Source organism: Panthera uncia, chromosome B4, assembly GCF_023721935.1.
Source record: "Panthera uncia isolate 11264 chromosome B4, Puncia_PCG_1.0, whole genome shotgun sequence".
NCBI lineage: Eukaryota > Metazoa > Chordata > Mammalia > Carnivora > Felidae > Panthera > Panthera uncia.
Window position 1 is genome coordinate 76,562,229 of NC_064809.1, and position 13,172 is coordinate 76,575,400.

General features: G+C 54.7%; 1 protein-coding gene across 1 annotated transcript; it reads right to left on the minus strand.

Annotated features, from left to right (window-relative positions):
• Positions 1 to 1,762: 1,762 nt before the first annotated feature.
• Positions 1,763 to 12,977, minus strand: KRT82 (keratin 82). The gene is made up of 9 exons (XM_049625525.1): positions 12,573 to 12,977; positions 10,395 to 10,603; positions 8,058 to 8,118; positions 7,281 to 7,376; positions 6,759 to 6,923; positions 4,869 to 4,994; positions 3,092 to 3,312; positions 2,846 to 2,877; positions 1,763 to 2,298 (listed from the first exon to the last, which is right to left on the minus strand). The coding sequence occupies exons 1-9, from the start codon at positions 12,975 to 12,977 to the stop codon at positions 2,057 to 2,059; spliced, it is 1,557 nt and encodes a 518-aa protein (XP_049481482.1). The 3' UTR covers positions 1,763 to 2,056.
• Between the last annotated feature and the right edge of the window lie 195 nt (positions 12,978 to 13,172).

The window sequence follows — 13,172 nt, forward strand, 5'->3', positions numbered from 1 at the left end:
GCCCTGCTGTGGGCTCTAGGAACTGTATCTACCCTGTCTGCTGAGTAAGTCAACCCTGACTGGAGCTGTCTTGCTCATCACTGTGTCACCAGCACCCCTGGGTGGCCTGACCCATAGCAGGTGATTCCTAAGTGTGTATTGAAGGAATGAAAAAGTGAATGAACGGGTTCTCTTGAATATGCTGCCCTACGCTTTCACCCAGGCTCTATCCTTACAATCTTCTCTGTGAACGTCTCTCTTGACCCCCTTTCTGGGCATGATCATTAGTTGTCTTTTCTTGTTTCCATGCTCGTTGCCTCTCATTATCTATGACTCCTCAATGAGGTCAAGAGTCCCTCCAGGGTTAAGAGAGTGTCTTAGTCACCTCTGTATCACCAGCTTCTAATGCAGGGGTTGGCACAGAATAGATGCTCTGCATGGGGCTGTGGGGAAAGGGCAGCTGCACCCTAACACTCAGGAGAGGGGATTGTGGTGGGGGGATTGTTACAGGGCATGAGTGAGTCAGCAGGAAGGGTTTGGGGGCCCCACAGAGGGTGGAAATGCTAACACCAAGCCTCAGCTCCGGGTCTTAGGGCTCCCTAGGAGGGAGAGGAGACTAGGGGGTCCTCCCCACTGGGTGGGCTGCTGCCCATCCGCACTGCTGTCCCCAGGCCATCACTTGATCTGCACAGAGACTGGTCCAGGATGGGGCGGGGCACAGAGCCTAAGGCTTGGAGGCCACCGAGTGTAGCTATGATAGGGGCCCACAGGCTTTCTCTAGGAGGTGTGCAGGCGACCATGTGGTGAGGAAGCCTATGTGCACAAGGCCATGGTTTTCAACAAGGCAAGTGACTCACAGTCTATAGGGGTGGGATATGCCGGTTTTAAATGTGATTTGTGTGGATCCACCTTTATTCCACAGGCTACTCGCAAATTATTCATAGGTAGCTTTTCCGTTTGTATAATAGCCTTGGTTCCCACTCCCAAGCCTCCCAGTACCCAGACCCCAAAGGCTGCTCATTGGTTCCCCTTCAGCCTTCTCGTACCCCACAGGGCAAGGGGAATAATCCTGATTCCTGCCGCCTGTGAACAGTCCATTTATTGGGAACAGACAAACCCAGAGGCTCATGGCAGAGGTGGTGTCTCCCTAGATGGGTGATGCTACTGCCTGATGCAGCATTAGTGGCCTCTGGGGAGAGAGGATCAGCACAACCCCTTGTGACAGCCCCTGAGCCAAAGCCTCCAAGTTTCTGGGCAGCCCCACATCACCGTAGCCAGGAAAACACATTTATAACAGACCCAAAGCAAGAGGACCTAAGGGGAGAAGGAGCAGGACTGGAGGTAGATGGGGTGGTGGGGGGGAGGGCTATATACAGAAGGTGGGGGAAGGGCTTGTCCTTGACTCTTGTCAAGTCAAGAGGTCTTGACTCTCTCCGTCTAGTAAGTATTCTTTGTTCCCTTGCCCTTGTTCTAGACATTTCCCTGCCCATCAGCTGCCGATGTGGTTCAGGAAAAAAATGTATTTTCATAGTGTGAGTTTAGCACACACGGGCAGGTAAATCTATTGCCCTAAAGAACCCCCTCTTGATTCTGTGTACCAGAGAGGACCGTTGACAGGTCTGGAGTGATCCTGAAATGCTGGCACTTGGCTTTGGAATTTAGAATGGGAGATTTGGGGGTGCCTCTTTTTGATAATTGTGACAGTGCATGTGTTAGCTGGGGGTTAAAAGAAGTTCTCTTTTCTTAAGTGCATGAGAGCCAGAGGTAAGGGAGGTGGGGAAGTTCCAGGGGTAGGGGGTGGGAGACTGGCTTTGTAGGGAATCTTCCAGGGGATAGTCCACAAAGCAGAACTTTAATGTGTCCACCCCCAAGGCCTAGCTGAGGTTCTGCACATAGCCAAGTGAAAGGTGACCCTTAAAGATACCCAAGGGGCGGCTTCCAGTGTGAAAACAGGAGGGAAACGTGTGGTCAATACAGGAAGGGGTTTAGGAATATCCTTGTCTTCAGCTGATCGGTGGACAACATCCAGGCTGGGGGCTAGCGCCCTGTCACTGGGCTTGCAGCTTCTGGGGCAATGCTAACACTTGTGGCAGGAGGAGCCGCACCCAGCCCCCAGCTTCATGCCAGAACTCCTCCCGCTCACACAGCCCAGTAGCCCCTGGGGCTCGCAGGGGATGTAGAGTTCACCGGTGCCCACGACGCTGCAGCCCCCGCTGCTCTTGAGGACACTGGTGCCCCCCGGGCAGTATTCAGTCCTCAGCACGGGTGTGTTGACCACACACGGCTCGTAGAGGACCGCGCCTTTGGAGCTGCTCACGGCTGTGGGAACAGAGAAGGATGCTCAGGGTCCTGCACTGGGCGGCTGGAAGGGCGTTGCCCTAGACCAGGCCATGCCCCCCACCTGCTGCCACTCACCAATAAGGACACCCCCGTGCCAGCCACCGACTTCCCACTCTAGCCATAAAAAGTGCTTAGCCGTCTGCCTCTTCCCCTTCTGCCCCCCTTCTGCCTCTCCTTGTTTCCCAAAGCCTTGGCCTCCACTTCATGCTGTCAGTTTCTACTTGTCTGAGCCTGCTTCAGAACTATTTCCTCCATGGAGGCGTCTCCTTGTCATGATGGTTCCTGGCAGCGTCTGGGCCCCAAAGCACCGAGGCCCTGCTGCATATCAGCTCCTACTTCTGACTCCCGAAGACTTGGACAGTCCTGAAGTAGAGCTTCTCCGTCCGCCCAGGAGCTCCTGGCAGACAGAGCCCTTCCTTGGGGGTGGGGGAGGCACTCTGAAGTCTGGGCAAGACAGTGGTCTGTCCTTGTTGGGTTGATCAGCCCCCACAACCCCAGAGCCCCACAGGAGTGCTGGTCTACTCACAGATATTCACCGGCCCAATGCCTTCACACAGCCTGGAGTGGAAAGAAGAAGGCACAAGGTCACTGCATCACAGAGAACAAAGTCAATGAATGTGGGGCACCCCTCTCCTGCCCCCACTGTGGACTATGTTAAGGAGAAGGGCCTGTGGATTATGCACTGTCTCGGATGTTCCCTGACTAGCAGGACGCGCAATCGTAGCCCCAGCGACCAGAGGGCAGGGGAACACGGTGCTTCGCCTTGACTAACCTGTGCTCCTCGCCCTCCAGCAGCCGCCTGTAGGTGGCGATCTCGATGTCCAGGCCCAGCTTGGAGTTCATCACCTCCTGGTACTCCTTGAGCAGGCAGGCCATGTCCTGCTTGGCCTTCTGCAAGGCCTCTTCCAGCCCTGCCAGCTTGCACTTGGCGTCACTGAGGGCCACCTCGCCCTGCTGCTCTGCCTGGGTCACCGCGGCCTCCAGCTTGCAGCGCTGGGGGAGCGGGCACAGAAAGGCGTTACTGGGGGCCCCTGGAGCCTGAGGCTGACTTTTGGAAGGACAGGGAGAACATGGCCATTGTGAGATAATAAAACATATGTATATTGGTCTCTGCCCCAGTTCCTCGTGCAAAACTCCTAAATCCTCGCAATTTCCCATGTGATAAGAGCATTAGGAACATCCTTTGTTCTAATACTTGGTCTTTGACCCTTGGTTCTGACACAGAATTCCCGAGTCCCTTGGAATTCCTGGATGAGAGCAATGTCTTTTGTTCTAATGAGGTGACTCTGGGAGGGTCCTGGATGGCTCCTGGATAGGGGGTTGGTCACCAGAAAGACCAAGCCATGATTAGAAGCTTAGAATTTCCAGCCCCACTCCCCCCTGCCTTCACTGGAGAAGGGAGAGGGGTTGGAAATGCAGTTAATAATGGATCATGCTTACGAGAGGAGGCTTCCATAAAAGTCCCCGAAGTATGGGGTTCACGCAGCTTCCAGGTTGGTGTACGTGAGGAGGTATAGGGAGCATCACGTGCCCAGAGAGGAGCACAGAAGCTCTGGATCCTTCCCACCTCCCTCCCTTGCCCTGTGCGTCTCTTCCCTCTGGATGTTCATCTGTATTCTTTGTCATATCCTTTTATACCAACTGCTAAACATAAGCAAGCTGTTTTCTTGAGTTCTGTGAGCCACTCTAGCAAATGAATGGAACCTGAAGAGGGGGTCATGGGAACCTCCTAGTTACAGCTGATGGATCAGAAGCACAGGGGACAACCTGGACCCACAATCAGCATCTGAAACAAGGCCAGTTGTGTGGGACTGAGCCCTAACCCCGTGGGATCTGACCCTCTCTCCAGGTAGGTAGTGTCAGAGTTGAATGGAACTGTTGGGCACTAGCTGGGGTGGCTGAATTGGCTGTGAGAGCAACTTCATGCATGTGGGAGTAATGTGACAGTAGAAGGGACACACAGGAGGAGGAGGGAGGTTTCCTTCTCAGTCATGGTGATGTGCCAGATTCACAGCTGCTGTGCTTTTTGTCTTAGGATTGTGACTGCTGAACTCCAGAGAACTGGGGCCAGTTCCATCTATAACACCTCAAGGAGATCCGAGCGAATTCTTAGAGGCTAATAGATTTGGAGTGTCTGGCTGGTCTTCACCAGCCTAGGAGAATGGAGTGGGGCCACGTGTATGGACTCCTGGGAGTCATGAATTGTAGGATCCTAGGACTGGAGACTTTGGGTAGGGAGGGGCCATGGCGAGCATCTTTTCTAAGCCCCCATCTAGTGAAGCACCCTTGCTATTTCATCTGTGACCAAAGGCTGCCTAGCCTATGCTGGGAACTCGCTGTTTCCCGAGGCTGTTCCTGCTGTCGGTCAGCTTTCGTGGAAAGGGCTTGTTCCTTCTTAAGCGAGGGTGGTTCATGGCTTCATGGCCACCAGAAGTTCATGGCTTCTTTCCATGGCTCCCAGGGAAAGTGGACCCACCCCCCCGCCCCCCCAACCAGCCAGCAGGGCAGCCTCTAACGGGGGTCTGGAAACAAGATCTTTCTGGCCTCACCTGGGCTTTCACGGTCTCAGTTTCTTGCTGAAGCCGCTGGATCAGCTTGTTCATTTCCAGGATCTCGTTCTTACGGTTGCGGAGATTGTCACAGTGGGTCCCCGCTGTCAGCCGCAGCTCCTCATACTGCCGGGACCGGGGAGGTCAGAACGCCACAACACCCACCCTGTAGCGCCTCACAGCCCCCCTTCTCACTGTCCTGAGTCTCTCCAGTGGTTTCCTAGCTCAGGGCTCTCTGGATTCTTATGCTTGCTCTCTCCCCCATTCCTTTTTCCATTTCTGGCCCTTTTCTGGGCTTCTCCTTATTTCCTTCCCCAGCCCTGAACCTTCAGCCTTATTAAATGCTTCTCCAAGCTCTCCTTTTCTCTCTTTAGCTGTTCTGTGGCTCATCTTCCCCCCGCCCCGGGGGTCTGCTGAGGGCTCCTTCCCTATTAGATTTCCCTCTGGACCTGAGAAGGGGTTTCTGTGCTCAGCCTGGGATGCCTAACACATCTGGGAGTGAGGACGGACCACCAGGGTGAGTACCTTTGTCTATTCTCCTTCAAAACAATTGAAGACGAAATGCAATATTACTTCCTACTTTGGCTTAACATTTTTTTTTTTAAACCTATGCAACTCTGAATTCAATTTCTGAATAATGTCTTATCGACTACACTTATAGATTAAAAAAGCAGCCAACTTTAGATTTTCTGCACATAATGGATGGGAGCATTTTGCATAGAGAAGGCAAAACAAGTGATAAGCACATATCACTCTCTTTTGGCTCTTTTGTTGTTTGGCTGTTGTGACAAAGCCCGCAGCTGTCTAAAAAATATCCACTCTCCTCTTCTTCAAGCAGAACTCTCCTTTTGTTTGGGGTGGCAGTGAGCCCAGTTAAGAGAGTATTTCTTGGCCCTTTCATAATGAATTCTATGGGTAATACTTTCAGGAAAGCTGTTTAAAGTGGGAGATGACTCATTCAGCATGCTTCTTTTGCCCTGTGTGCTTTTTCCTCCTTGGAATGAACATGTGAAGTTAGCACTACGGCAGCCTTCTTGGGACATGAGGCAACAGTGAGGATTAAAGCCATGTTAAGGGTGGCAGCATAAAAAGCTAGAAGGAGCTTGTGTTCCTGATGGCAACATAGAGCCGCCGTGTCACCTGTGGATGGTCTATTTCTGTAACCTCTTTGAGGACAGGGATGGTGTGACTCTTAGCATCATCCTGGTGCCACGTGCCTCAGTAACGCCATGGCACACGTCACCATCTAACGTACATCCACTGTACTTACTCACCTCATTTCTTGTCTGCACCCGCCACCCCGCCCCTGCCTCTGGGATGAATGTGACATGAAGGCAAGGATTGCTGTCTATTCTGTTCTCTGCTGGAATCCAGCATCTAGAGCAGTGCGTGGCAATAAAGTTACTAGATGAATAAATGAGTGAATGAGTGTGTGGTGCCTTTCTCAGACAGGGCAGGTGAGAAAGACATGAAAATATTTGTGAAGTCAAGTTGCCCTTGGGGGCATCCCCTTCCCTCCCAGCCAGCCCCTAATTCCCTAAGTCTGGGGCTGCCTTAATGACGGCTCCTGCCCTGCCATTAGTGCCCACAGCCCCTCTTTGCAGTCATTGCCAATTAGCGTTTCTTGAATGCTGCTTAGAGGAACATTGCAGTAGGTCCGTGGGTGGGTAAACCTGGGGTGTGCTGACACCCTGATGACAGGCCTGGGCTGTCTGTGGGGTCCCCTCCCACACGCTCTGCAGGGCCCTGGCCTGGGGCCTGGCAGGAACAACAGGAACTGGGTTTATGGGGTTCCCTCTGCCTTCATTATCTCCTCACTCACTTCCTGGGGGAGAGGGGGTCTGGGGTCCCCCAGCCCCACCCCCCGGCCTCGCCCTGCCCGGGCCTCACCCGGCTCTGGTACCAGGCCTCGGCTTCGGCTTTGCTGCGGCTGGCGATGTCGTCATACTGGGCCTTGATCTCAGCCACGATGCCATTCACATCCAGCTCCCGGCTGTTGTCCATCTTCACAGTGACGGAGGTCTCTGAGATCTGAGACTGCAGCAGGTAGATCTCCTGGGGGTGGGGGCCCCAGATGGGAATGTGTGAGCGTTTTGAGGATAAAGGTGGGGGCGGGGGAGAGGTGGAAGCAACTCTGATCCTCCCATAGCAAATTTGCACAGCCCTTTGAAAGGCTGTCCTGAGCCTTCTATCACCGACCTGTTCCTTGTTCCCCTTCTAGTTACGTAGACCTAAGAGCCAAGGTCTGGGCCCTGTGTCTTCTGGGGGTCTCATAAGCTGTCTGCTTGATTCCTCCCCATCTTACTTTGGAGTCAGCTAGCCCGGTGCCGTCCCTGCTGGAGCTCCCCTACTCTGTCCTGCCCACGGAACTGGCCCCGACTGAGCACCTGCGGGCAGCGGGGCTGTGGGTACCTCCTCATACAGGCCTTTCAGGAAGTCGATCTCCTGGAGCAGAGCCTCCACGTTGGTCTCCAGATCAGCCTTTATCAGGAAGGCTGTGTCCACGTCCTGCAGCCAGAGCAGTGACAGCCATAACCTGGGGCCGGGGGAACATGCGAAGGCCACCCCGTCCACCAACTGGGCCACCTCCCAGGCAAGCTGGTGGCAGTGTGGGATCCATGTGTAGGCCCACGTGGAAGTGAAAGGGTGACAGAGCCAAGGATAGGGGGAGGGGTCCCAGTCCCAGGACCCCATGCCTGGGCCCAGCACCCTGAGGGTGAAGGATTTGAGGGAGTACATTTTGAAGGAGCCCTGAATGCAGCTTCTCAAAGCCCACCGTGCAGGGCATGGGCCATAAAGTACCTAGGCTTCTGTCTGAAAAACCATCACTATTGTTTTTATCTTTTGTGGTTGGAGGCAGAGTTCTTGTTTTGCTTTTGATTTGGCATTCGCCATATCTCCAGCTTCTTGGGCAGGTGTAGACACAACCCTTAGCCAGGTTGGGCCCCCATGAGTTGGGAGGTGGAGGCCAGGTCAATCTTTGCCCTTCTGCAAGAAGTGGGTGGGGGCTGGCCTTCCTCTTTCCCAGGGTCACTGGGGATGGCCCCCGGGGGCTGAGGGATAAGAGACCCTGTTGGGGGTGGGTGGGTGGGCTGCAGGCATGTTTGGACACGGTCAGGGGCCGAGTGTGGCAAGGCCGGCTGGGCCAGCTCCGGGGGCCTTCTCTCTCCCTGTGCCGCCCTCCCTCACCTTCTTCAAGGCGACAAACTCGTTCTCAGCACAAGGCCGCAAGGAGAGTTCCTCTTCGTACCTGGCGGGTGAGCAGGAAGAAATGTTTTAGTCTGTCTTGGGGCCGTTCGGAAGCCGCCTGGGTATCCAGCCTGAGGGAGGGGGACTTTGGGACAGATCTGCCTCTCACTGGCTTAATCCCCTAAGGAACCGCCAGGTCCAGTCCCCATCACTGGACACCTCTGGCTCTTCCAGCCACTCAGAACAGATGGTTGTCATCATAGCCTCTTTTTAGCCACTTTGCATGTTTACTTCCTTCCCTGCTCCCCAGTAGCCTGTTCCTATGATTAGTCATCTTCTGGGAAGTCCTTCTTAAGGCTACCTGCATTCTATCTTGCTGCTAAGGAAGCCCACTTCGTCCCAGAGTTGTTTCCTCTGGGAAGGTGGTGCAGACTGGGCTGTCTGCTGCTGGTTCTGCTGTCCTCTCTCAGTTGTTCTGAGGGTTGGCTACAGTCACTGAAATTGCAGCCGACCCGGGGCCCCTCCCCTCCAGGAGAGTTCGGAGCCTGGCCTCTACCTGCAGCTCATTTGCAGAGGTAGCAATGACCTACTTACCAGAGCTGGAGAGACAGCCTGACCTTTTCCTCTAGCTCCTCGCCCACTCAGTGCCCCCCTGGGCAGTGGAATCAGGGTTAGGTTCAGTCTGGCTGGAATGACTCAGTCTGATGAGCGACACTGATCCATTAAAAGCTTCACGTTGCTTCCTGACCCCCATCCTTCCTTTTGGTGGCAGAGCTTGGCCTTAGCACGGCCACCGGAAGCTGGAGTCTGCTGCCTGGGTGTGAGCCCCAGCTCAGTCAGGTGCTAGTCATGTGATTTGGGGTAAGGGACTTGGCCTCTTGGTGCCTCTCATTCATCATGTACAGCAAGAGAGGAACGCTTGTGCGGCCTCATAGAGCTGCTGTGAGTTAACACCATTTAACTCCTCCTATGCTTCCCCACCTTCCCAATCCAAAGTCTTCATCCTGTGATGCAAACCATGTCTCCTGACCATCTTGTGTCTTACCCACCGAGAAAGGCACTGCTCCTGCTGAGAGGGCTGGCCTTGCCATGTCCCACCTGTCACAGTCTGCTTGAGTTGTCCTGTGTCACTTGGCACACTCTGGCCCTCCTATCACCTGCTCCTGTCCCTTCCCCTTCCCTAGGGTCTACTTTGGACTCCCATTTTGGAAGACCCAACTGGAATGAAACTTCATCAAGGCCCCAAGCAAATGGCACCTTCTCTGGGAAGCTTCCCTGGGCCCTGCCTGCTCTCTCACTCTCTGGGTATTCCTCTCTCTTTCTGCCTTGTACCCTGTTGTTGCTGTGGGTGGGGGTGCATGGGGGTCTGTGCCGGACTGGGGTATCGTGAGGGAAGGAGCCAGCTCAGCACAACATCTGGCACCAAGTAAGCATATGACTGACACTTGTAGCACAAGTGTCCCCCATGTGGCTCCGTTCCACTGATCCACATCTCTTAGGAACCATTGCTCTGAGCGTATTTTCACCGCCTCTTGTCTATGGAAATGTGTCTCTCTCAACCCCCCTCCCCCCAACATGTGGTCCCATGGGACCCTAGACCTGGATAGACCCACCTAGGACCCGTGAGGCAGTTTATCTGGGCCTCAAGCCTCTTGCGGGCATTGGACCTAGTAGCCTGCAAACCCTTAATTAACATCTGCTTCTCAGCTGCCTTCTCCTGTGAGTCAGGCCAGGAGCTGCCCTCAGGGAGGGCGAGTGTAGCAGGTCTACATAACCTTGACCACAAGAACTGGGGACGTGGAGCCCCGATGGGTGGTGGCTTCCAGCTGTGGGCAGGAAGTCCGGGAGCTGAGCGTCGGGGAGTGAGAGGAACTGTGGGCTGCGTTAGCTTGGATGTGGTCCGAAGAGATGCCGAGAGGGGCCTATCAGGGGGAAGGGACAACGGGAGGAAAAGTTTGGAGGGAAGAGGGTTTGGGGGCCTGTTCGGGGAATAAGAAGTAGTTCCGGATCTGAATGGGGACTGATGGAAGATAAGGCAGGATGAGTGGTAGAACAGAGCCCTGAAACGTGGGAAGAAGGCAGGAGAAAGAGCTTGTATCACATAGACGTGAGGAGGGCCTAACTGAGGGAAGGTGGCGGGAAGGGTGGTGAAGGCAAACACCATTTCAGAGCTTCTGCCGTGTCTAAATGCCCTGCCTGTCTTATCCACTGCACTGTTCCTCCACCTAATCAACTAAGCTTTAGGCTTCTCATCTTGTGGATGGGGAAACTGAGGCCCAGGTGGTTTATGTAGCTTGCTCCAGGTCCCCTGGCAGGGTGAAAGTGGGCCATACTCACTTTTTCTTGTAGCTTTCCAGCGTGTCCTGCAGGCTGCCGAGCTCTGACTCTAGCCTGGCCCGGTCCCCTGCCACAAAGTCCAGCTGCCTCCGCAGGGTGCTGATGTAGTTCTCGAAGATGGGCTCTATATTGCTCTGGCAGCACCTCTGTTGCTGCATGAAGTTCCACTTGGTCTCCAGCAGCTTGTTCTTCTGCTCCAGGAATCGCACCTGTAGCCAAGAACAGGCTATCACTGGAGAGCAGGGAGCCTGGGGACCACGGCTGGGAGAGAGTAAGCGGTGGTGGTGGGGTGGACGGGCGGTGGGATCAGCGTGTGCTCTTACTCCCAACACACTGCTGCCAGTGTGCTAACATTTTCAGATGAGGCTCTCCTCGTAGACTGGCACCACAGCATATCTCCATCTCTCCCCTGCCTCGGGGAGCTTATGGGACCCCCCCCCCACCTTCCACCCAGGGGTTGCATATTGTCATGGGAGGGCTACTGTCCCAAGAGGGCTGGGACAGGTCCCCCTTCCAGCCCTGCCTGCCTATCTCCCACTAGCCTGGTAACCTTGGCCGAGACATCCTGGTCCTAAGCTTCCTGCTTGGTATTGTATATGGGAAGCACTTCAGAAATCTTCCTACTAATGTCAGCTGGTGACATTATGCTTCGGAGTTCAGGCTTTCTTTGGTCACAGCCCAGGGGCACTCAGGGAGGTCAGATTAAAGGCTTCGTTCTAGGGCTCTAAGCTCTTTTCCCCGACTCTGCTGCACCCTGCGTGGCTGCATCCAAAAAGTGTCCCTGTCACAGCAATGGGGAGATCTGCTGGCTCAGCTTCTCCCTTTCGGTGGCTTGGAAACCAAGATCAGTAGGAGCTGGGTGAGCTGATCACTGCCACCCCATTAGCCATTGGCAGAGGGAAGACGGCATCCAATCCTCAAAAGAAACCTGCAGAGGAAGAAATGTTGCCCTACTTCTGGTCACCGGACCTACAGAAGGTAGAGTGATGTTGCTGAAGCTCAGAGCCCAGAACCTAAGGAGCTTTAAAGATAAAACTGTAAGTGTAACAGTTCCCATTTACTGAAATAAGTTTCTTTTTGGAGCACTTTTATGTGTATTACCACCTTTGATTCTCCACCATCACGGCCCCCTTCCCTGCTGGGCAGCAAGGGCCCTGAGGCTGGGAAGTGAGAGGTTTGCACGGGGCCTCAGGGGGTCAGGCAGGAGTAGGGCCGACACCAGGGCCCTGGCCTCCCGACTGCTGACCCAGGATTCTTTGCCCTACACGTTGGGGTCAGCAGAAACGCTGGCTCAGCCCCTGGCATGTATCGTCATCCCGAGAGCCTCCCTGGGGTATGCGGACAGGTACGGAGGCAGCTGCATGAACTTCCACTTGGTCAGTTCAGTGCCTTTCAAAGGCAGCACACCATTATTCCCTGTAGTCTTCTAGAGCTGTGGCTTTGAGGACGAAAGAGACAAGGCTTTGGTGACAGCTAGCTCCCTGTGTTCCCAGCTCTGACTTCTCCGTCTTCTCCTCACCCTGGGCCTTTGCTGGTGGTAAATCCAGGCCCAAGGGTCTCGCGCCAGCTCAGGCACTCAGAGGACAGCTCTCTTGTATTTTTCATAAATTTTATGTTTATTTATTTTTAAGAGAGAGTATGAGAGAGAGAGACACACACAGAGTGTGAGCAGGGGAGGGACAGAAAGAGTGAGACACAGAATCCAAAGCAGGCTCCAGGCTCGGAGCTGTCAGCACAGAGCCCAGGATGGGGCTTGAACCCATGAACTGGGAGATCATGGCCTAAGGCGAAGTCAGATGGTTAACCGACTGGGCCACCCACGTGCCCCAGAAGGTGGCTCTATTGTTAAAGCCTCATCTACCTCCTTGGTTTTTCTTTTCAGTATCTGTCATTGTTTGGAAGTTCCTCTTGTAGTCTGACCTCAGGCAGCCTTGGTGATGTTACCAGATAATATTCAGAGAGAGAAATGACATCGTGAAAAAAGAATGAGCGAGCAGGCAGAGATGTTTAGTGCTGAGCCTGATGTAAGCAGCTTTCAACGATTAGCGGTCATACAGTTCAGGAGAGCCAATCAATCAACTGTGGCTTCTCCATCACCGGTCTGTCCCTGCCTGCCTGGACCTGACACAAGGTGCTCTCTGCATCCCACAGCCCCAGAGTGTGGGGCCTGCCTATTACCTTGTTGATGAAGGATGCAAAGCGGCTATTCAGGCACTTGATCTGCTCCTTCTCATCCGTCTTCACCCTCTGCACGGCCGGGTCGATCTCCAGCTCGAGCGGGACCAGCAGGCTCTCGTTGATGGTGACGGGGGCGATGCAGGCTGAGGGCCCACAGGCGGCCCCCGTGCGGTAGCCGAAGCCAGGCAGGCCACACCTGGAGGCAACCCGGGGCCTCCCGAAGCCCACGTTGCACAGACTCCGGGAGCCCAGACAGCCCAGGGCACGGAGGCCCCCCCCACCCCCGGGCCGGCACGGCCCCTGGCTCACTGCGTAGTGGGTGACCATCCGGGGAAGGACAGCTGAGCACGAGCTGAAGCTCCGGCTGCCACACCTGGAACCCTGCTGGAAGGAGCGGCACGACATGGCGGGACAGAGGCAGAGAGGTGGCTGGCCCAGAGAGCGGGTGGTGTGAGTTACCAAGTCAGCCCAGCTTCTGCCCTTTTATTTGGTGGGAGATGGAGGGCTGGGCAGGGTCAAAGCCCAAACCACCATTAACAGGTTTATAAGCTTGGGCTGTTGGCAGCAGCTAAGTACCAAGGTGGATAATTAGGGTAGCAG

Excerpts from the sequence above, each read along its gene's own strand:
- KRT82 (XM_049625525.1), bottom strand. The coding sequence starts at position 12,977 with ATGTCGTGCCGCTCCTTCCAGCAGGGTTCCAGGTGTGGCAGCCGGAGC. Across the intron at positions 6,924-7,280 it reads TGAAAGGCCTGTATGAGGAG|GAGATCTACCTGCTGCAGTC; the intron begins GTACCCACAGCC and ends CCCCACCCCCAG. Across the intron at positions 2,299-2,845 it reads CATTGGGCCGGTGAATATCT|CCGTGAGCAGCTCCAAAGGC; the intron begins GTGAGTAGACCA and ends CTGTTCCCACAG.